The sequence below is a fragment of the Coregonus lavaretus genome (genome assembly GCF_964263955.1).
Source record: "Coregonus lavaretus genome assembly, chromosome: 27".
NCBI classification, from domain to species: domain Eukaryota; kingdom Metazoa; phylum Chordata; class Actinopteri; order Salmoniformes; family Salmonidae; genus Coregonus; species Coregonus lavaretus.
This window is the reverse complement of record NC_140014.1, coordinates 1532422-1556221: the sequence shown is the minus strand read 5'-3', so window position 1 is coordinate 1556221 and position 23800 is coordinate 1532422. Positions and strand designations below refer to the sequence as shown.

Here is a 23800-nt window from a genome sequence, read left to right as displayed (position 1 = left end):
CGACATGGATGAAGGGTTGGGTTTTTGAGAGGCTTGCAATGGTATTGCCGCATAACATTACTACTGTTTGGCAAGGCAATGACAGAATATATATAAGAAAGACAACTGAGGTTGGATATATTTCCCCTTATAAATTATGAACAACACTGAATGCAAATAAGAATTCTAGCTTACTGAGACTTTATAGTTGTTCCTTAATTGTTATCATTGACATACCTGTGGACAGAGAGGACACTTTGTTCCGTCCGAGGTCAGTGGTGGCAACTTCCTGACAGTCTCTCGTTTAAACTGCCAGTGTTTGAACTCCTCAAATGATTCATTTGTGAGCTTCCGGTAGAGCTCAACTGTCTGTAGATAAAAGAAAAGAAAAGAAAAGAAAAGAAAACGACTCCTCATAGTAAAAAACACTTACATGTTTGGTTTGATTTCTAATTTAAAATACAATAACTACCTTCCAGCATGCATTGGATTTATGGAAAGCCAAGGTAATCCCCCTCAAAGACACCCCACACTCCAGCTGCAGGGCTGCAAACTGGCGCAGGAGGTCCACTGAAATTGCTGTTTGCGGCAGATGGGGGGTGGCAGGCCAGAGTCTGTAGCGGATCAGGGTGACAGGTTCCAGCTCACAGCTGCAAAACTCCAGCCAGACGTCATGAGCTCTTCCTGAAAAAAGGACATTCCGTTTCTTAGATTGCATTACTAAACATTACATCCAATGTTGGTGAGATGCATGTCTCTAAAGAACTTTCAATATGACACCATATTTTCATCATAACAACAGAGTGAACAGGGTTACGGTAAACTAGATCAAATGAAATCAAAGTCAAAGTTGTCATTTGCGCAGGAATACAGCATAGTGTGCACAATACAATGAAATAAGTAAATAACTACAGTATATTAAGTACAGTACAGTAGTTACAATAGCAGCAAACAGTCAGTTCAGTTTTCATCAACAGTCTTATGGCTTGGAGGGAGAAACTGTCTCTGAGCATGGTGCTGTTACACTTGATGCTCTGATACAGTTTGCAAGATGGTAAAAGAGCCAGATGTCTTAGTTTCCAATTTTTATATAAGGCCTACCTCTAACGTCAACAACTGTCAGAAGACAGTTGTACTGGCTGTGACAGTCATGGTCATCTTACATTTTACATTTTAGTAATTTAGCAGACACTCTTATCCAGAGCGACTTACAGTTAGTGAGTGCATATATTTTCATACTGGCCCCCCATGGGAAACGAACCCACAACCCTGGTGTTGCAAACGCCATGCTCTACCAACTGAGCTACAGGGGATCTTGTCTCCTCCACTCCCATCGTAGGCCCACCGGGACACATGGGATGAACTGCCCTGACCAAGACAGACACAAAGTTGTTGTAGAACAGACTACAGTAGCTGTAGATTTGAAACTACACTATCAGGGGGATATTTCATTGCATAAGTTGGTAGAAAACTAAAAATAAACTCTGTGCTTGGCACGACAGATTTAGCCACATTTACCTTACTGCTGCAGGGAACTGTAACTTTTATAGAAACTGAACTGTATGTACACGATCAACATTTTTGACCTGGAAGCAATTTTTTTTTGCCAGAAGTTGACAAGTTTGTTGACATAACGCAAAATACATTACCTTCCATAACTCCAACTGGTGGACAATGTTGGGAGTGCTTTGTGTTCTCACAGCACAGGTGGCACAGAAATATTTATATGAGCCACAATCAGCTGGGCACAACTCCTGCTGCAGAGGGAACGGGCTCTGTTCTCACTGATCCAAGTTGATGGCAGGGGTGTACGTGCTATCACACCTTTAGTCATGTCTCTGTAAACCAGCATGGCTTTTTTCTTCAAAAAGATGCCATCTGTAAAGAAAAACAAGACTATGACATCTAAGTTTGATTTGTTCTAAATGAAGATATAATATTATTTACATTTAAATTATCTCATACATAGGACACATACTTATCTACTGTATCATAATGCATGACTAGTGGAGTTAAGACAGTTATGGGTAGGAAGTTGTGCTTCGCATGGACATTAAGTAGTCTGAAATGCCTCCAGACAGGCGATGACACATCTTTGGGCTTCAACAAGCATGGGACAGGAATATTTTGGGCATCTTGGCTAATGGATGATTATTGTTGGAATTGTTATGATGTACCATCTAATACTTTTCTAGTCCAGTGGTTCTCAACCTTTTTTGGTCATTATAGGCACAATCACATCTTGCTCTGCCCATAGTGCCTCCAAAGAACCCCCTCATATGCAATTTAAATGTAGGCATATCATATGAAATTAGTCTTTCTAAGTACCCACTTTGGATATTGGTTACTGGTTATATGAATGGTGTAAGCATTGGCTAGAGAGAGTTTAAATCCATGCGAGAAAGTGTACTATTCCATACTTCGGGAAAAATATGGATATTTAAGACAGAGACAAGACACGCAGCCTAGCACCGAAAACAGGCAATGACACCATGCCATTGTTCCCAGGAAATTTAAGGCAAAAAGGCTGCTAATGAATTTTTTAAAATACTTTTAAATGGATTATATATTCAAATCGAATTGCACTCAAGACATGTTCTTCCCTACTATGAGTCATATTAGCGGGCTATCCCGGGGTAAAAACACTTGTTAAAATCCATTACATGAGCTTTTTAAATCACAGTTTAAAAAATAATACGATTAAGTACCTTTGACGAAGGGATAGGACGTCAGAAGATCTTCTTCTAGTTAAAAGTTACAGCACAATAGAAATGGTCATTACCGCCACCAACGTATACGGGATGTAATTGCAGCCATGGTTAATGCTTGTTGCCTACTCGGAAATTACGATATGAAATGTTGATATGAACCTTCTGACCAACTAGTGGGTCAGGCGGCGCCCCACTGTCTGATTCATATTTCTGATGATTGATCTCGATTATATCGACTGATTGGCTCTGTATCGGGTGCGGTCAGTCGGACTGTCTGCCGTTATTTATAAATTATCAATACAAAACGGTATAGTTGACAGCGGCCGCTTGTGTCGGCAAAGTACGCCGCGTTCGTTGACATTTTTATTTTCTTCTTACAGTGGATGTTATTTTTTTTTAGGTCGTATCGTGTGTTTGGAATCTCTAACAAAACTAGGCCGCAACCCAATCCCCAGTGTCACCTACGCGTATTTAGCCATTGACTGCAGACAACTATGGGGGACACAGGCAGTGAACGAAACAAGCCGCCCAGTATACCACCGCGCTGTCCTTGTGGATTTTGGGGGTAAGAGTTAACAATGAATAATGTAGATATGTAATTAGCTTGGTATAGTTAGTGATAAAGGGACAATAGCGCCCATGCTTTCATAGCTTGGAAAACCTATGGTGTTAGCTAGCTAGGTAACTAGAGAGGGCCAGACTTGCGTTAGCAAAGTTCGTAGCTAGCCTAGGAACATGGGTACTAACGTTACGTTGGTTAATTTGATGGGAATTGTCATTTTGTATTTCAATATTACTGTTAACTCGCCATACATTGGTGCTAGCTACATTGAATGCTGTCACCGAAGATATTTAAACTAACCCAAGATAGTTCATCTGTGTCGTTTTCAATGGGAGCAAATGAAGCATAGTTAAGCACTATGACTGAAGTACTATTAGTGGGCAGAACAAGCAAAGAAGTGGGCAGAGCCAAGCACGAGTAAGATATCCTATTGGCGCGTTCTATCATGTTTAGGCATATTTGTGTGCAATAAAGCATGTCACCCCTTTCACAACACAATATTTAGAAACTTTGGCAAATGGTCACGTGCACGCTGTTCATAATAACATATTCTAGAATCTAGTGCAGTACTACTGTTTTTCACAGCATTGCAACCACCTTTTATTTTTTAATATTGTATTATTTATACCAGCATTTATTTAGAAAGTTTACACCAATACTGCTATGTTGAAAGCTATTGTGTAGGCTATATGTAAAGACATACCCTTTTAATAAAATACAAATATATGTAATTGGAAGGACTCAATAGTCTACAAAGCTGTGGAAGGGCAATTCCAAAAGTGGAAGGGCAATTCCATATTAGGGTCAATTTGAGCATGAAAATAGTTAATTTCCTAATTAAACTACTTTCATATTTACCTTGAATGTGTGTATTTTGAAGTAAAGACTACATCAAATTGAATGTTATTCTTACTAGAAAATGTAGGATACACAGTCTCTAAGGCTTTTCAGTCAACCAGATTTCATAGCTTTTGGCAATGGCTCACATAACTTGTTTTGGTACTCACATCTGTACCCCTGTGTTTCTGACCAAGTCGGAAGGTTAATGAACCAATGTCAAACTAATGTTAGTCCTTTGAGTGCTAGCTGATTTGGACAGGCAGTGTCACGTCCGTAATGTTTTTGAGTAAAAGTTATTGTAGACACGTTTCGAGTATGATTGTATGCAAACTTTCTATGCAAAGCTAACTTTCCATAAGGGCTTAGGTAATGTATAATTGGTTTCCTTTCTCTCTTTGTCAGTACTCGTCAATGCAAATAGTCTGGGTAGCCATTTGATTAGCTGTTCAGCAGTGTTATAGCTTGGGGTAGAAGCTGTTAAGAACCCTTTTGGACCTAGACTTGGTACCACTTGCCGTGCGGTAGCAGAGAGAACGGTCTATGACTAGAGTGGCTGGAGTCTTTGGCAAGTTTTAGGGCCTTCCTCTGACACCGCCTGCTATAGAGGTCCTGGATGGCAGGAAGCTTGGCCCCAGTGCTGTACTGGGCCGTACGCACTACCCTCTGTAGCTCCTTACGGTCAGATGCCAAGCAGTTGCCATACCAGGCGGTGATGCAACCGGTCAGGATGCTCTCGATGGTGCAGTTGTAGAACTGTTTGAGGATCTGATGAACCATGCCAAATCTTTTCAGTCTCCTGAGGGGGAATAGGCGTTGTCGTGCCCTCTTCACAACTGTCTTGGTGTGTTTGGATAATGATAGTTTGTTGGTGATGTGGACACCAAGGAACTTGAAGCTCTCAACCTGCTCCACTACAGCCCCATCGATGAGGATGGGGGCGTGCTCGGCCCTCCTTTTCCTGTAGTCCACGATCATCTCCTTTGTCTTGATCACGTTGAGGTTGTTGTCCTGGCACCACACTGCCTGGTCTCTGACCTCCTCCCTATAGGCGGTCTCATCGTCTCATAGGTCTTGCTCACGTCGGCTACGGAGAGCGTGATCACACAATCGTCCGGAACAGCTGGTGCGCTCATGCATATTGCTTGCCTCAAACGTGCACTGAGATAATGCCCCTTCATCCTGGAACATGCTTTAAAAGATATTAAAGTTAGGGGAGTTAGTGTCCTTGCCTGTTTTTAAGACTCTGATCGACCACACTGTTTGTAATAGCTGCAGTTTTTTCTAATCTTCAATTGTATCTGTAACTTGTGACACTTTGTCTTTTGTGTGTATTTTTTATTTTTCTGTAATGTTTTATGTACACGCTGCTATTTCCCTGTTTTGACTTCTTGCCAGTTCTCCCTCACAAAATAGGTTTTTAACCTCAATGGGTCTTACCTGGTTAAATAAAGGTTAAATAAAATAGAAATAACTAGCTAGTAGGCAATCTTAATCTATCTGTGTGAGTGTGATCCATTTTGGGTGTACTCACGTTCTCGTATGAACCGCAATCATGCGTTCTGCTAACCGGAGCATTGCATGTGATCACATGGCATAATAAAGGTCTTAAATTCATAAACATAATTGTCGTAAAAATCCATGGGTGTTTCTCAATATGCATACTACTGTGCTCCACACTCTCATGCTCCGAGTGTATTTTCCAACAATGTTCTCTTGAGTACGTTCTTGTGAGGACGAGAGTGTGGAGAATGCATAAAACATTGCACTCACACTCCCCCCTACTGTATTACCTCACGCTTCACCTCCCCATTCACTGAACCTTCTTCCAGCCAGGACAATGGCAACAATAGACGAAACAAGATATACAAAAAGCAAACGTTTTCCTTCATAATTATCAGCTAGATATTTGAATCTTAATAATCTAGCTAGCCACCTAGTTAAACAGGCAAAAATGACCAAAAACTAATGTTATGCAAGGTAGATGTACATTTTTCGTGGCTAGCCAGTTAGCCCTATTGACTTACCCATTCACTGAACTGTCTTCCAGCCAAGACAATGGCAATAGAGACGAAACAAGATATACACAAAGCAACCGTTTTACTTAAGAACTCTCAGCTAGCTGTTTGTGAATCGTAATAATGTAGCTAACCAAATAGTTTAACATATTATGCAAGAGACATGTCCATTTTTCGTGGGTAGCTAGCTAACAGTTCTTCATGGCTAACTAACAATTGTAGCTAGCCAGTTAGCCCTATTTACTTATTATGGGCTTGCGATCTACGGTACGTAGGCAGGTAAACATGGCAAAATTAACACAGCATGTATTTATTAACGTATCAAGATAAAATATTGTAGTCAGGCGACATATGAGATGTGAATAGGCAATATTTCATTCGAAGCTGGAGGGTATTTTCTCTCGCTTCAGCTCCAATAATGGCCGCCGTTGATTTCAAGAAATTGTGTCGTTATGTACGTGGTTGCGTCATATTTCTTTGCATTTTCCATTGAAGCTGTACAAATCTACGCATTCGAGAAGTGCCCTCCATGCTCCGTTTCGCATGCTCTGATCTGGACTCATACTCTGACCCTCCTGTGCTCCAATTTACGTGCTCGGAGCACGGTAGTATGCATTTTGAGAAACACCCCATAAGAAACTTTCACTGGTCATGCTGAGTTTGTTTTAGGGCTGACCTCATTTAGTCGATTGTTTGGTCGATAGGCTGTTGGTTGACCGAGATTTCTTTAGTCGAGCAGTAGCACCAAAAAATATATATCATGGTGTACAAGACAGCAGTCTGATTCGCGCTGAGTAGACTGATCCATTGTGGAGGCTGTGGGGATAGCACAGTCCATCAGTCTAAGATGTGCTACTGAAATTGTATATGTTATATTACATAAGAACAATGGTGCAACACTAATACAAATTATATTATTTTATAACAAATGCACTTTCTCTCTCGTTTGATAGCGGTCGCTGGTCCACGGTTCTGAAACCCATCAGTGCACTGTTGAATTGGCGCCTTTTCCTATACCATGTTGCTATGTGCATAAGGGCAAAGTTAACCATCATATTGGTGTTGAGAACAATGCCGGAGGCAGCAGTAGAATGAGGAGATGCGAAAACAGCCCTTGCCTTATTGTCTAAGGAAAGTGAGGAGAGAGGAAACCCGAACTTAATTAGGTCTATAATCAATAGCCTAACTGTTAAATGTGCCTGGCTTTATAAATCATCAATATATCTACAGAAATAAGACAGATACTGCTTCTGTTGCCTGTTTGAGTGTTTGTTTAATAGCCTACAGATTCACAAATTTGGCTGTTTTTAATCTTTGCTTTGCTGTAATAAAGGCTTTACACTTTTTTTTATTCGTTAGAACAGCCTCTCTGGTATTATTTATAATTTATTAAGTGTTTACACTGTTCCAAATTGTTGGAAAAATATCTCCTTATTGTTATTATTACTATTATAATAATAAAACATGTCATTATCATTAGTAGGCTTAGTATAGTAGCCTTGTATAACCACCATTGATTGAGCTGTAGGCCTAAGAGCACATCCTGTTTTAGTCTTAATATCGTAACTTACTTAGGCCTAACTTTCAATACTTCTATAGGCTACTGTATGTATCAATCATTCATTCGTTCATGTCATCACACAGCATACGAGTCATTCATGATTTGAAATGCAATCAAACACTTTAGTTTTAAAATAAAATAAAGCGAGCCTTGAATAATTAGCTTAAACAATAAATTGACTGTTCCATTTAGGAAATTGCATTCACAAATGAATGCGACTGTTTTTAGTCTTTGCTGTAATAAAGGCTTAATTAAACCTAATTAAAATGAAGAATAGTTTAACCCTTCATAGGAAAGACATGTCAAGACATAGTAATAAACATGGAAATGAAATCGGTGTATAAATCCCTAAGATTAGAGGTATACAGTGCCCTCCACTATTATTGGCACCCCTGTTTAAGTTGTGGTCGAGGACTTCCAAAAATTCTCCTTTTTTTTTTAACAACATAGAACCCAAATGCAAAAAAAGAGAAAAATCCAACCTTTTATTTAAGTACATTACTTTGGTGTTACATTTTTTTTTCACACATTTAGAAAAAAAAAAAACTTGAAATCATGTGTCCCACAATTATTGGCACCCCTAACAATTCCGCTGAATTTTGTTATTGATTTTTTAAAAAATATATTTTTCTGTAGTTGCTAAAGTTGGTCAGGGTATCTAGGAACTTTTAATTAGTAATTCATGACTTCCTGTTTCCCTGGGGTATAAATATGACGTGACACAGAGGCCTAATTCTCTTACCCATTTGTCAACATGGCAAAGACAAGAGAACACACCATTCAAGTAAGGCAGATTTGTGTCGACCTTCATAAGTCAGGCAATGGCTACAAGAAAATAGCCACTCGCCTTAACTTGCCCGTATCTACAGTCAGAGGAATCATTAAGAAGTTTAAAACAACTGGAACAGTGACAAACAAGGCTGGAAGAGGTCCCAAGTTTATCTTGCCACAACGCACAGTGAGGAGGATGGTAAGAGAAGTAAAAAAAAGTCCTAAGCTCACTGTCACAGAATTGCATCAAAGAGTGGCATCTTGGGGTCACAAAGTCTCCAAAACAACCATCAGACGCTCTCTACATGCCAACAAGCTGTTTGGGAGGCATGCAAGGAAAAAGCCTTTTCTCACTAACACTCACAAACGTAAACGTCTGGAGTTTGCTAAGCGGCACTGGGACTTCAACTGGGATCGTGTGCTTTGGTCAGATGAGACTAAGATTGAGCTTTTTGGCGACAAACACTCTAAGTGGGTCTGGCGTAAAACAAAAGATGAGTATGCCGAAAAGCACCTCATGCCCACCGTGAAGTATGGTGGAGGATCTGTGATGCTGTGGGCCTGTTTCCCTTCCAAAGGCCCTGGGAACCTTGTTAGGGTGCATGGCATTATGAACGCTTTGAACTACCAGAACATTTTAAATAAAAACCTGATGGCCTCTGCCAGAAAGCTGAAGATGGGTCGTCATTGGGTCTTTCAGCAGGATAATGATCCAAAACATGTGGCAAAATCTACACAAAAATGGTTCAGCAGTCACAAACTCAAGGTCCTCCCATGGCCATCTCAGTCCCCAGACCTCAACCCAATCGAAAACCTGTGGGGCGAGCTAAAGAGGAGAGTGCATAAGAGAGGACCCAGGACACTGGAAGATCTAGAAAGATTGTGCAAAGAAGAATGGTCAAAGATCCCTCTCTCTGTTTTCTCCAATCTTGTGAAATGTTATAGGAGGAGATTAAGTGCTGTCTTGTTGGCAAAAGGGGGTTGTACAAAGTATTAACATCAGGGGTGCCAATAATTGTGGGACACATGATTTCAAGTATTTTTTTTCTAAATGTGTGATTTTTTTTTTTACACCAAAGTAATGTACTTAAATAAAAGGTTGGATTTTTCTATTTTTTTGCATTTGGGTTCTATGTTGTTAAAAAAAAAAAAGGAGAATTTTTGGAAGTCCTCGACCACATCTTAAACAGGGGTGCCAATAATTGTGGAGGGCACTGTATATGCCATTTAGCCATATGCCACTTTTATCCAAAGTGACTTACAATGAGTGCATAAATTGTAATTCTACACTGTGTATAAAACATTAAGAACACCTTCCTAATATTAAGTTGCAACCCCCCCCACCCCCTTTTGCCCTCAGAACAGCCTCAATTCGTCGGGGCATGGACTCTACAAGGTGTCGAAAGTAGGGATGCTGGCCCATGTTGACGCCAATGCTTCCCACAGTTGTGTCAAGTTGGCTTGATGTCCTTTGGGTGGTGGACCACACACAGGAAACTGTTGAGTGTGAAAAACCCAGCAGTGTTGCTGTTCTTGACACAAACCGTTGCACCTAGCACCTACTACCATACCCCGTTCAAAGGCACTTAAATATTTTGTCTTGCCCATTCACCCATACAGAGGAATGGTAACAAAACAGGGTCCCCAAGAACACAGTGGCCCCCATCATTCTTAAATGGAAGAAGTTTAGAACCACCAAGACTCTTCCTAGAGCTAGCTGCCCGGCCAAACTGAGCAATCGGGGGAGAAGGGCCTGGGTCAGGTAGTTGACCAAGAACCCGATGGTAACTCTGACAGAGCTTCAGAGTTCCTCTGTGGAGATGGGAGAACCTTCTCTGCAGCACTCCACCAATCAGGCCTTTATGGTAGAGTGGCCAGATGGAAGCCACTCCTCAGTAAAAGGCATATGACCGCTCGCTTGGAGTTTGCCAAAAGGCGCTTAAAGGACTCTCAGAACATGAGAAACAAGATTTTATGGTCTGATGAAACCAAGATTGATGCCAAGTGTCACGTCTGGAGGAAACCTGGATGTTTTTCAGCGGCAGGGACTGGGAGACTAGTCAGGATCGAGGGAAAGATGAACAGAGCAAAGTATTGAGAGATCCTTGATGAAAACCTGCTCCAGACCGCTGAGGACCTCAGACTGGGGTGAAGGTTCACCTTCCAACAGGACAATGACCCTAAGCACACAGCCAAGACAACGGAGGAGTGGCTTTGGGACAAGTCTCTGAATGTCTTTGAGTGGCCCAGCCAGAGCCCGGACATGAACCCGATCTAACATCTCTGGAGAGACCTGAAAATAGCTGTGCAGCGACGCTCCCCATTCAACCTGACAGAGCTTGAGAGGATCTGCAGAGAAGAACGGGAGAAACTCCCCAAATACAGGTGTGCCAAGCTTGTAGCGTCATACACAAGAAGACTTGAGGCTGTAATCGCTGCCAAAGGTGCTTCAACAAAGTACTAAGTAAGCTAAGCTCGAGTGTGCTTGTTCATCATAGAAGACATCACTGGGCAGTCTGCTTGGGAGAGGTAAGCAAACTCAGTGCGTAACCGTGGGCCAACGCAATGCTCACATCATACCTAATCTAAGATTTAATCGTCATGGTGGAGAGGGAATAAGGGTCGCTTTCCGCTCTTGGCCAACATTGCCCTCAAATACCTCTGCATCTGTGCAAAAAGTATTCAGTCTGAAAGTGTTTTCAGTAGGCCTACAGCAGGCTATATTGTTACCCCACTCCGCAGTCTATTAACGCCAGAAAAGGTGAACATGCTTGATGTACCTTGCCAGAAACCTTTAGGTAGGTTAATACAATGACATTGCTCATCCATATATTTATATATTCTTATTCCATTCCTTTACTTAGATTTGTGTGTATTAGATATTTGTTGTGGAACTGTTAGATATTAATTTCTAGATATTACTGCACTGTCGGAACTAGAAGCACAAGCATTTCGCTACACTCGCAATAACATCTGCTAACCATGTGTATGTGACCAATGCATTTGAGTTGATATATAATGAAAATAAAAATATTCCGAATGGTTCTTTATTGCACTTTTTATTTGTTTAATTTTCAAAGCCTTTATTCACAGATGCGTCTTATTCTAAATAAATGTAGCCTAGGCTAGAATATTCTGTTGTGTGCCTTAAACTTATTTGCACTGTAATTTATTTGGGTAATTTCATACCTATTTTTTTTTACTTTATTTTGTCATTTGAAGCCAAATGTGGGTTGTTATTTTTATAATCAACATTCATTTGTTGTTCCCGCTTATCGAAAGCGCTACTGTGGGAGCTTATGTAATGCCCATTGCGCAGTTCAAGGGTATGAATAAACACTTCCACAATAATATAAATATCTGTTTAACTTTCACAAGTAATGTTTACTGCAAATTGTATTGAATTAAATGATTATTTAGTGTAGGCCTATATTATTGGCTGTTTGGTTTTCAAGGATTTTCCGGCAGAACACAATTTTCTTTTCCTAAAGCTTTGGTCAGGTGGAGGCCAGAAACGTATAAGGTTTGTTTAAACTTCCCATTCGATTATTCTATCTTGCTATTGTTGGTTCTCTCTCTCTAATTATTACCATATTGTGTTTTTATTTAGGCTATTCACAAACAACTTTCTTAGATAGCCTACTATTAGGCCAGTAACAGAGTTCTAAGAAATGTTGTCTGACATTTTGCGCAGCTTTTGGCACTCTGTGCCGTCTACAATCTACATACATTGTAGGCTTACTCTTGCATTATGTTAATAGTAGGCTAAGTCTACCTACATATTTATTGAAAAAGGCTATGGAAAATAGCAATAGGTAGGTCATTTGGTGTGTCTCCTTTGGCTGTGAGCTGCACTGTTGTGCGCTGCCCGACTCCGGCGGTGCCAGTCATGTTCAAATAGGTTAAACTATCGTCTGTAAAAAATAAAAATAAAAAACTATCGTCTGTCACATCACGATGTCGTTGCCATCGACAATGTCTGTCAAACATTGTTGATTTCCGATTTATCCCGTAATCGCCCAACTCTACAGTATGTTTTTTAAAATTTATTTTCCTTCTTTATTATTTTCCCCTAACCCTACTACCCCTCCCCTAATTGGAGTAAACTAATGGACAACAATACTTCTACTACCAGCTTATACATACTATATACATTTTACGGACAGTATATTTTACATGAGGTATCTTTTATTTGTTTTTAGTTCCAGCCTTCAGCTACCCTCAACCCCTCCCATCTATCTCTGAAGACCATCCAGTTTTGGTTTCGAGCTGCCATATATTTTTCCGCTGTGATGTTTCACAAAAGTTCTGAACCGTTCTATTCTCATACTTTCTACAGATTGTAAATTAAAGATTAACATTTTTGCTAAGAGTATTATATTATTGATCCATTGACTATGACTTTTCAAATCACCCAATAGTGCTATTTGCAGAGTTAGCGGCAAGTAAATGTAGAAATCTTTCAGCCATTCATGAACGGAAACAAGTGATCTAATGATTCTGTTTGCCGCAAAATCTGCAGAGCTGGGATGGTTGTATCCCCCATATATTCTATTCTTCTATTGGTAGCAAGAATTTTGTATAATAATTTAAAATAAACTCTAAGTTTTGAGTCTGGCGTCGTTTTGTGTATCAGTTCATAAACCATGTGACATGGAATCGGTACATCTCCTCCCAACTATTTTCCAACCTGTATGGTGCAGCGTTCAATTTTTTTGTCCTTAAATTAAACGGGTATACTTTTTTTTATTCATCACAATTTTTCTTAAGCCAATTTTGGTCTGTTAATGCAGGGCCAACAGACAAGTACAGTGCCTTGGAAAATTATTCATCCCCCTTGCCGTTTTTCCTATTTTATTGCATTACAACCTGTAATTTAAATTGATTTTTATTTGGATTTCATGTAATGGACATACACAAAATAGTCCAAATTGGTGAAGTGAAATGAAAAAAATAACTTGTTTCAAAATATTCTAAAAGATAAATAACAAAAGTGGTGCATGCGTATGTATTCACCCCCTTTGCTATGAATCCCCTAAGTAAGATCTGGTGCAACCAATTACCTTCAGAAGTCACATGATTAGTTAAATAAAGTCCACCTGTGTGCAATCGAAGTGTCACATGATCTCAGTATATATACACCTGTTCTGAAAGGCCCCAGAGTCTGCATTATCATTAAGCAAGGGGCACCACCAAGCAAGCGGCACCATGAAGACCAAGGAGCTCTCCAAACAGGTCAGGGACAAAGTTGTGGAGAAGTACAGATCAGGGTTGGGTTATAAAAAAATATCCAAAACTCAACACCTCTCATCACCCCGAGAACACCATCCCCACGGAGAAGCATGGTGGTGGCAGCATCATGCTGTGGGGATGGTTTTCATCGGCAGGGACTGGGAAACTGGTCAGAATTGAAGGAATGATGGATAGCGCTAAATACAGGGAAATTCTTGAGGGAAACCTGTTTCAGTCTTCCAGAGATTTGAGACTGGGACGGAGGTTCACCTTCCAGCAGGACAATGACCCTACGCATACTGCTAAAGCAACACTTGAGTGGTTTAAGGGGAAACATTTAAATGTCTTGCAATGGCCTAGTCAAAGCCCAGACCTCAATCCAATTGAGAATCTGTGGTATGACTTAAAGATTGCTGTACACCAGCCGAACCCATCCAATTTTGAAGGAGCTGGAGCAGTGTTGCCTTGTAGAATGGGCAAAAATCCCAGTGGCTAGATGTGCCAAGCTTATAGAGACATACCCCAAGAGACTTGCAGCTGTAATTGCTGCAAAAGGTGGCTCTACAAAGTATTGACTTTGGGGGGGTGAATAGTTATGCACGCTCAAGTTTTCTGTTTTTTTGTCTTAATTCTTGTTTGTTTCACAATAATAATACAAATGTCATCTTCAAAGTGTTAGGCATGTTGTGTAAATCAAATTATACAAACCCCCCCAAAATCCATTTGAATTCCAGGTTGCAAGACAACAAAATAGGAAAAATGCCAAGGGGGGTGAATGCTTTCGCAAGCCACTGTAAGTGCTTTACCTTCTCCCCTTTCCTCTTGCCTCCTCCATTTTTGCTGCAATCAGTTGGTTGTAATTTTGGATAGTTCAGACATTTCCATATATTTTTGTTAGCTGCATGTGTGACAACTCCACCAGTCCTATTTATGATATAATTTACAAAGATTATACAATTTCTAAACATAAAAAAAATTAAAATAAGTTTTTTAATCAATTAGTATATCTGAGTTTAACCATAATATTTGTTCTAATATTCGTTTTTCATTTTCTGGTGGATTAAACTGAAATTGCAACCAGCTTTCTATTGCTTGTTTTAATAATAGCGAAATCTTTTTTAGATTATTTCATTTTCAAATAACCGAAAGTGAGAGGTTGTAATCTGAATGAAAAGGAAAAAGGCCATGCTTGAACACCTTGGTGAGCCATTCTTACTAATCTGCTAGAAAACCAGTTCTGATATACAGTGGGGAAAAAAAGTATTTAGTCAGCCACCAATTGTGCAAGTTCTCCCACTTAAAAAGATGAGAGAGGCCTGTAATTTTCATCATAGGTACACGTCAACTATGACAGACAAAATGAGAAAAAAAATTCCAAAAAATCACATTGTAGGATTTTTTATGAATTTATTGGCATATGATGGTGGAAAATAAGTATTTGGTCAATAACAAAAGTTTCTCAATACTTTGTTATATACCCTTTGTTGGCAATGACACAGGTCAAACGTTTTCTGTAAGTCTTCACAAGGTTTTCACACACTGTTGCTGGTATTTTGGCCCATTCCTCCATGCAGATCTCCTCTAGAGCAGTGATGTTTTGGGGCTGTCGTTGGGCAACACAGACTTTCAACTCCCTCCAAAGATTTTCTATGGGGTTGAGATCTGGAGACTGGCTAGGCCACTCCAGGACCTTGAAATGCTTCTTACGAAGCCACTCCTTCGTTGCCCGGGCGGTGTGTTTGGGATCATTGTCATGCTGAAAGACCCAGCCACGTTTCATCTTCAATGCCCTTGCTGATGGAAGGAGGGTTTCACTCAAAATCTCACGATACATGGCCCCATTCATTCTTTCCTTTACACGGATCAGTCGTCCTGGTCCCTTTGCAGAAAAACAGCCCCAAAGCATGATGTTTCCAACCCCATGCTTCACAGTAGGTATGGTGTTCTTTGGATGCAACTCAGCATTCTTTGTCCTCCAAACATGACAAGTTGAGTTTTTACCAAAAAGTTATATTTTGGTTTCATCTGACCATATGACATTCTCCCAATCCTCTTCTGGATCATCCAAATGCACTTCAGACGGGCCTGGACATGTACTGGCTTAAGCAGGGGGACACGTCTCGCACTGCAGGATTTGAGTCCCTGGCGGCGTAGTGTGTTACTGATGGTAGGCTTTGTTACTTTGGTCCCAGCTCTCTGCAGGTCATTCACTAGGTCCCCCCGTGTGGTTCTGGGATTTTTGCTCACCGTTCTTGTGATCATTTTGACCCCACGGGGTGAGATCTTGCGTGGAGCCCCAGATCGAGGGAGATTATCAGTGGTCTTGTATGTCTTCCATTTCCTAATAATTGCTCCCACAGTTGATTTCTTCAAACCAAGCTGCTTACCTATTGCAGATTCAGTCTTCCCAGCCTGGTGCAGGTCTACAATTTTGTTTTTGGTGTCCTTTGACAGCTCTTTGGTCTTGGCCATTGTGGAGTTTGGAGTGTGACTGTTTGAGGTTGTGGACAGGTGTCTTTTATACTGATAACAAGTTCAAACAGGTGCCATTAATACAGGTAACAAGTGGAGGACAGAGGAGCCTCTTAAAGAAGAAGTTACAGGTCTGTGAGAGCCAGAAATCTTGCTTGTTTGTAGGTGACCAAATACTTATTTTCCACCATAATTTGCAAATAAATTCATTAAAAATCCTACAATGGGATTTTCTGGATTTTTTTCTCTCAATTTGTCTGTCATAGTTGACGTGTACCTATGATGAAAATTACAGGCCTCTCTCATCTTTTTAAGTGGGAGAACTTGCACAATTGGTGGCTGACTAAATACTTTTTTTCCCCACTGTAAGTATAGTTTTTGTATGACTGAAGCCTTTAGTGAGAGGTCCAATGCTTTAATATTTAATAATTTCTTCCCTCCGAGTTCATATTCATTATATAAATAGTCTTGTTTAATATGTAAATTATTTTTTAGCATGACAATGACCCAAAACACATGGCCAAGGCAACAAAGGAGTGGCTCAAGAAGAATCACATTAAGGTCCTGGAGTGGCCTAGCCAGTCTCCAGACCTTAATCCCATAGAAAATCTGTGGAGGGAGCTGAAGGTTCGAGTTGCCAAACGTCAGCCTCGAAACCTTAATGACTTGGAGAAGATTTGCAAAGAGGAGTGGGACAAAATCCCTCCTGAGATGTGTGCAAACCTGGTGGCCAACTACAAGAAAGGTCTGACCTCTGTGATTGCCAACAAGGGTTTTGCCACCAAGTACTAAGTCAGGTTTTGCAGAGGGGTCAAATCTTTCCTCATTAAAATGCTAATCAATTTATAACATTTTTGACATGCGTTTTTCTGGATTTGTTTGTTGTTATTCTGTCTCTCACTGTTCAAATAAACCTACCATTAAAATTATAGACTGATCATGTCTTTGTCAGTGGGCAAACGTACAAAATCAGCAGGGGTTCAAATACTTTTTTCCCTCACTGTATGTAGGAAAAAGTCAGTTATAAATTCTTCTGTCTTGGTTATAAACATGTTGTCATCCAGTAGGCTTTGATTACATTTCCAATATTCTCGCCCTCGCGGAAATTCTGTAAGAGTAATGTGTATACCAATTATTTCATGGTCTGACTGCATTCTGTCCCCTGGTCTAATTGTTGACTTGATTAGTTAATGTGCCTACTATTTCAAATTAATAATGTTGTATAAGGGCACCAGTAATAATTTGTATTCATAGAGAACAATTAACTTGAATCTCTGATTAGTAGTTAAGCCTCTGTTCATCAAGTCTCATATCAACAGTCTTCAAGGATACGTAGGTCTTTAATTGTATTAGAGCCAGCATTTGTCAAAGCAAGAGAACCACACTTCTTTATAAAGATAGGATTTATTATTACGCTAAGAAACACACACACACACACACAAACACACACCGACACGTATTGGTACCGTCTATTGGCACAATCAGCTTTGTGTTGCACATTCAGTATAAAGATGTCCAAGACCCCACTCACGTGGGCCATTTGTTCTTCAGCAAAGTGTAACCGGTCCTCTACTTTATAGGGAGATTCCAGGAGGCGGGCTCTAATGTCCGAACACTGTGACATTGGGATGACCCGTTGATTCAGAGAACTCAACCCGTTTAATGTTCAATATGAGATAAACCTGAGATTTTATCATGTGTTCATAGAATGTTTTTTCATGTTTCAAAATTTTAAAAGGGAAGAAGTAATCCAGAGATCCTAAAGACGACTAGAATATGACACATACATTACACGTTATAGTGAAATACATATTATACTTTTAATAAATTAGATTTGTTTGGCACTTATTTGGTTACTGCATGATTCCATATGTGTTATTTCATGGTTTTGATGTCTTCACTATTATTCTACAATGTGGAAAGTGGCAAAAATAAAGAATCAAATCAAATTTTATTGGCCACATGTGCCGAATACAACAGCTGCAGACATTACAGAGAAATGCTTACTTACAGCCCTTAACCAACTGCATTTATTTTTAATAAAAAAAGTAAAATAAAACAACAACAAAAAAGTGTTGAGAAAAAAAGAGCAGAAGTAAAATAAAATAACAGTAGGGAGGCTATACAGTGGGGGAAAAAAAGTATTTAGTCAGCCACCAATAAGTTCTCCCACTTAAAAAGATGAGAGAGGCCTGTAATTTTCATCATAGGTACACGTCAACTATGACAGACAAATTTAAATATTTTTTCCATCAAATCACATTGTAGGATTTGTAATGAATTTATTTGCAAATTATGGTGGAAAATAAGTATTTGGTCACCTACAAACAAGCAAGATTTCTGGCTCTCACAGACCTGTAACTTCTTCTTTAAGAGGCTCCTCTGTCCTCCACTCGTTACCTGTATTAATGGCACCTGTTTGCACTTGTTATCAGTATAAAATACACCTGTCCACAACCTCAAACAGTCACACTCCAAACTCCACTATGGCCAAGACCAAAGAGCTGTCAAAGGACATCAGAAACAAAATTGTAGACCTGCACCAGGCTGGGAAGACTGAATCTGCAATAGGTAAGCAGCTTGGTTTGAAGAAATCAACTGTGGGAGCAATTATTAGGAAATGGAAGACATACAAGACCACTGATAATCTCCCTCGATCTGGACGCAAGATCTCACCCCGTGGGGTCAAAATGATCACAAGAACGGTGAGCAAAAATCCCCTTTTTGGTAAAAACTCAACTCGTCGTGTTTGGAGGACAAAGAATGCTGAGTTGCATCCAAAGAACACCATACCTACTGTGAAGCATGGGGGTGGAAACATCATGCTTTGGGACTGTTTTTCTGCAAAGGGACCAGGACGACTGATCCGTGTAAAGGAAAGAATGAATGGGGCCATGTATGAGATTTTGAGTGAAAACCTCCTTCCATCAGCAAGGGCATTGAAGATGAAACGTGGCTGGGTCTTTCAGCATGACAATGATCCCAAACACACCGCCCGGGCAACGAAGGAGTGGCTTTGTAAGAAGCATTTCAAAGTCCTGGAGTGGCCTAGCCAGTCTCCAGATCTCAACCCCATAGAAAATCTTTAGAGGGAATTGAAAGTCCGTGTTGCCCAGCGACAGCCCCAAAACATCACTGCTCTAGAGGAGATCTGCATGGAGGAATGGGCCAAAATACCAGCAACAGTGTGTGAAAACCTTGTGAAGACTTACAGAAAACGTTTGACCTGTGTCATTGCCAACAAAGGGTATATAACAAAGTATTGAGAAACTTTTGTTATTGACCAAATACTTATTTTCCACCATAATTTGCAAATAAATTCATAAAAAATCCTACAATGTGATTTTCTGGATTTTTTTTCTCATTTTGTCTGTCATAGTTGACGTGTACCTATGATGAAAATTACAGGCCTCTCTCATCTTTTTAAGTGGGAGAACTTGCACAATTGGTGGCTGACTAAATACTTTTTTCCCCCACTGTATATACAGGGGGGTACCGGTGCAGAGTCAATGTGCGGGGGCACCGGCTAGTTGAGGTAGTTGAAGTAATATGTACATGTGGGTAGAGTTAAAGTGACTATGCATAAATAATTAACAGAGTAGCAGCAGCGTAAAAAGATGGGGTGGGGGTGGGGGGCAGTGCAAATAGTCCGTGTAGCCATGATTAGCTGTTCAGGAGTCTTATGGCTTTGGGGTAGAAGCTGTTAAGAAGTCTTTTGGACCTAGACTTGGCACTCCGGTACCGCTTGCCATGCGGTAGCAGAGAGTACAGTCTATGACTAGGGTGGCTGGAGTCTTTGACAATTTTGAGGGCCTTCCTCTGACACCGCCTGGTATAGAGGTCCTGGATGGCAGGAAGGAAGCTTGGCCCCAGTGATGTACTGGGCCGTACGCACTACCCTCTGTAGTGCCTTGCGGTCGGAGACCAAGCAGTTGCCATAACAGGCGGTGATGCAACCAGTCAGGATGCTCTCGATGGTGCAGCTGTAGAATTTTTTGAGGATCTGAGGAACCATGCCAAATCTTTTCAGTCTCCTGAGGGGGAATAGGCTTTGTCGTGCCCTCTTCACGACTGTCTTGGTGTGTTTGGACCATGATAGTTCGTTGGTGATGTGGACACCAAGGAACTTGAAGCTCTCAACCTGTTCCACTACAGCCCCGTCGATGAGAATGGGGGTGTGCTCAGTCCTCTTTTTTTTCCTGTAGTCCACAATCATCTCCTTTGTCTTGGTCACGTTGAGGGAGAGGTTGTTATCCTGGCACCACACAGCCAGGTCTCTGACCTCCTCCCTATAGGCTGTCTCATCGTTGTCGGTGATCAGTCCTACCACTGTTGTGTCGTCGGCAAACTTAATGATGGTGTTGGAGTCGTGCCTGACCATGCAGTCATGGGTGAACAGGGAGTACAGGAGGGGACTGAGCACGCACCCCTGAGGGGCCCCTGTGTTGAGGATCAGTGTGGCAGATGTGTTGTTACCAACCCTTTAATGAGTAGGTGTGTCCAAACTTTTGACTGGTACTGTATGTTTGAATGTGTGTGTTTGTGTTTACCTGTGTAAGTCGCTCTGGATAAGAGTGTCTGCTAAATGACTAAAATGTAAATGTAAATAACGTAGGAAAAATATCACAATTTATCTCGGGCTCATACCAAAACGTGAGTTTTTCCGTATATTTCATTGATAAGAAATGTGTTCTGGGGCTCTTGGCACAATTTTCTCTGTTCACAAAGAGATATTTTTGACTCTGCATTTTGTCTCATGCTTTTCCCTGGGGACACTCAGGGTATTAAAGAAAGGGGGGGAATAAATGAGCTATCGTCCCTGGTGGCCTTTATGGCTCGGTCATATCATGAAGCACATTGCAATTGCTCTGCTATTCCACTCAAGGGAAGGAAGAGTGACCCTGGTTAATGTGTATTTGTAAGTCACCTCCATTGCGCATGTCCTCCTCGTGGGCACAAAGTCGCAACATAATACATAGTTACATGGAATGTAATGAGGAATTGTATCAAACATGTTTGATACTATTCCTCATACCGTTCCATCCATTACAATGAGCCTGTCCTCCGGTTTCTCCCTCCACCACTAACCCTAACCCCAGCCTTATTAAACATGTAAAGACGATGAATTTATTTCAACATCCTAAAAATGGCTATGGTAAATAAAGAGACCAGGTCCAAAAAGGCAATGCCATCTCATCCTCAGCCTTTAGGTCCAGGATTTTTCTTCTTCTCCCTGATTAATTGGGCGGATGGTACAGTTGCAACTATCAATTTTGATAAACTTAGCAAAATGGATGGATCTTGAAACCATGGAAAGGGAAACACCTGTCCATCTATGGGAAAATGACACTGATTAATTCTCTAGTGACATCACAATTTATAAATCTATTCATGGTTCTACCGACTCTATGTGAATGTCTTTTCAAGTGATGTGAGCAAAAAATATTTCATTTTATTTAAAATGGTTAGACCGCTATATTTATATAATTAATATGAGTTTGGAGGGCTAAAACGATTAAATATCAAGGCATTAAACCTCTCTCTTAAAGCTTATATTATACCATGCTATATTTGTCTTGGCATAGATAGGAGAGGGATGTGGGAGAAAGGAAGGAAGTCCGAGTACTGGGCAGTTCTTCCACTCTGGAGACCACAAGGTTATGTATACTGAACAAAAATATAAACACAACATTTAAAGTGTTGGTCCCATGTTTCATGAGCTGAAATAAGACTCCATATGCACAAAAAACATATTTCTCTCAATATCAAGAAGCTGATTAAACAGCATGATCATTACACAGGTGCACCTTGTGCTGGGGACAATAAAAGGCCACTCTAAAATGTGAACTCGTACTTTTTTTTTTACTCAGTACTTTTTTTAGAAGCACCTTTGGCAGAGATTACAGCCTTGAGTCTTCTTGGGTATGACATTACAAGCTTGGCACATCTGTATTTGGGGAGTTTCTCCCATTCTTCTCTGCAGATCCTCTCAAGCGCTGCAAAGCTGTTTTCAGGTCTCTCCAGAGATGTTAGATCGGGTTCAATTCAGGGCTCTGGCTGGGCCACTCAAGGACATTCAGAGACTTTTCCCGAAGCCACTCCTGCATTGTCTTGGCTGTGTGCTTAGGGTCGTTGTCCTGTTGGAAAGTGAACCTTCGCCCCAGTCTGAGGTCCTGAGCGCTCTGGAGCATGTTTTCATCAAGATCTCTCTGTACTTTATCCCTCGCCAACCAAACTTTACAGTTGGCACTAGCATTCGGGCAAGTAGTATTTTCTTGGCATCCGCCAAACCCAGATTTGTCCGTTGGACTGCGAGATGGTGATGTGTGATTCATCACTCCAGAGGACGCATTTCCACTGCTCCAGAGTCCAATGGCGGCGAGCTTTACACCACTCCAGCCTACGCTTGGCATTGCACATGATCTTAGGCTTGTGTGCGGCTGCTCGGCCATGGAAACCCATTTCATGAAGCTCCCGACAAACAGTTTGTGTGCTGAAGTTGCTTCCAGAGGCAGTGAGTAGTGAGTGTTGCAATCGAGGACAGACCATTTTTACGCGATACGCACTTCAGCACTCGGCGGTCCCATTTTGTGTGCTTGTGTGGTTTACAACTTTGCAGTTGAGCGGTTGTTGCTCCTAGACGTTTCCACTTCACAATAACATCACTTACAGTTGACCGGTGCAGCTCTAGGAGGGCAGAAATTTGACGAACTGACTTGTTGGAAAGGTGGCATCCTATGACGGTGTCACAGAGCTGTTCAGAACGGGCCATTCTACTGCCAATGTTTTCTTTATGGAGATTGCATGGCTGTGTGCTCAGTTTTATACACCTGTCAGCAACATGTGTGGCTGAAATAGCCTAATCCACTGAAGAGATTTTTGGCCATTGTGTATATATTGGCGACTACTCAACTAAAAAAATCTCAGTCGACCAACAGCCTATCGACCAAACAATTGACCAGTCGACTAAATGGTATTGTTCACATTTATTTTACATCACTCAAAAAATCCAATTAATGGTGGCCAATATTGAGAGATAATGTGAGGTTACCCCAGGGGTGAAAGTATAATTAATCTCCTATATGTGCATGCACTTGCACCAAATAATTTTATGGGCCTAACCATAGAATTCCATATAGAATCCCTATTATTTCAATAGGATCTCTATCGGCTTATTCGTGAAGATTTGTCGTTTAACTTGTAAAATGTGTTACCTTTTTATTGTGGCATAAACACAACCAGTCATGATGTTTTCATCTGATTGTCAAACAATCACTTCAAAGGGCTCTTTTACTAGGCTAGCCGCCCACGTCATCCACTCGCAACATATTTCCAGCTTCCAAACAGTGGTGAATGGAAAGAGATATCTGTTACACAAAACACCAAAAGGTGAAATGACATTTGTCGATTGTCATTAAGCCAGAATTTATGCGTCCACTGCTATCCACGTGCGTCTCTGTGTCGGCCACTCATCTCTGCATTGGCAAAATATCAGTGTTTTTGTCGAACCACATCGCATTTTGGAGCATAGGCTATACCACCCGTTTTCAAGTCAAAAGTTGTGTAGTAGCCTACAGTTTTCCTGACATTTTGTTTTAGTTATTGTGATAGGCTCATGTTTTACTGGTACGGCGTACCCTCACTATTTATTTTTCCA

The 23800-nt window shown here is 40.8% G+C and overlaps 1 protein-coding gene across 1 annotated transcript in view; it reads left to right on the top strand.

Annotated features, from left to right (window-relative positions):
- Positions 1–2777: 2777 nt before the first annotated feature.
- Positions 2778–23800, top strand: part of LOC311102816 (AN1-type zinc finger protein 3 homolog) — a 57171-nt gene continuing 36148 nt past the window's right edge. Inside the window, exon 1 of the mRNA XM_084144241.1 lies at positions 2778–3255. Coding sequence (XP_084000367.1) covers positions 3185–3255 — 71 coding nt within the window. The 5' untranslated portion in view covers positions 2778–3184. The remainder of the gene's footprint in view (positions 3256–23800) is intronic.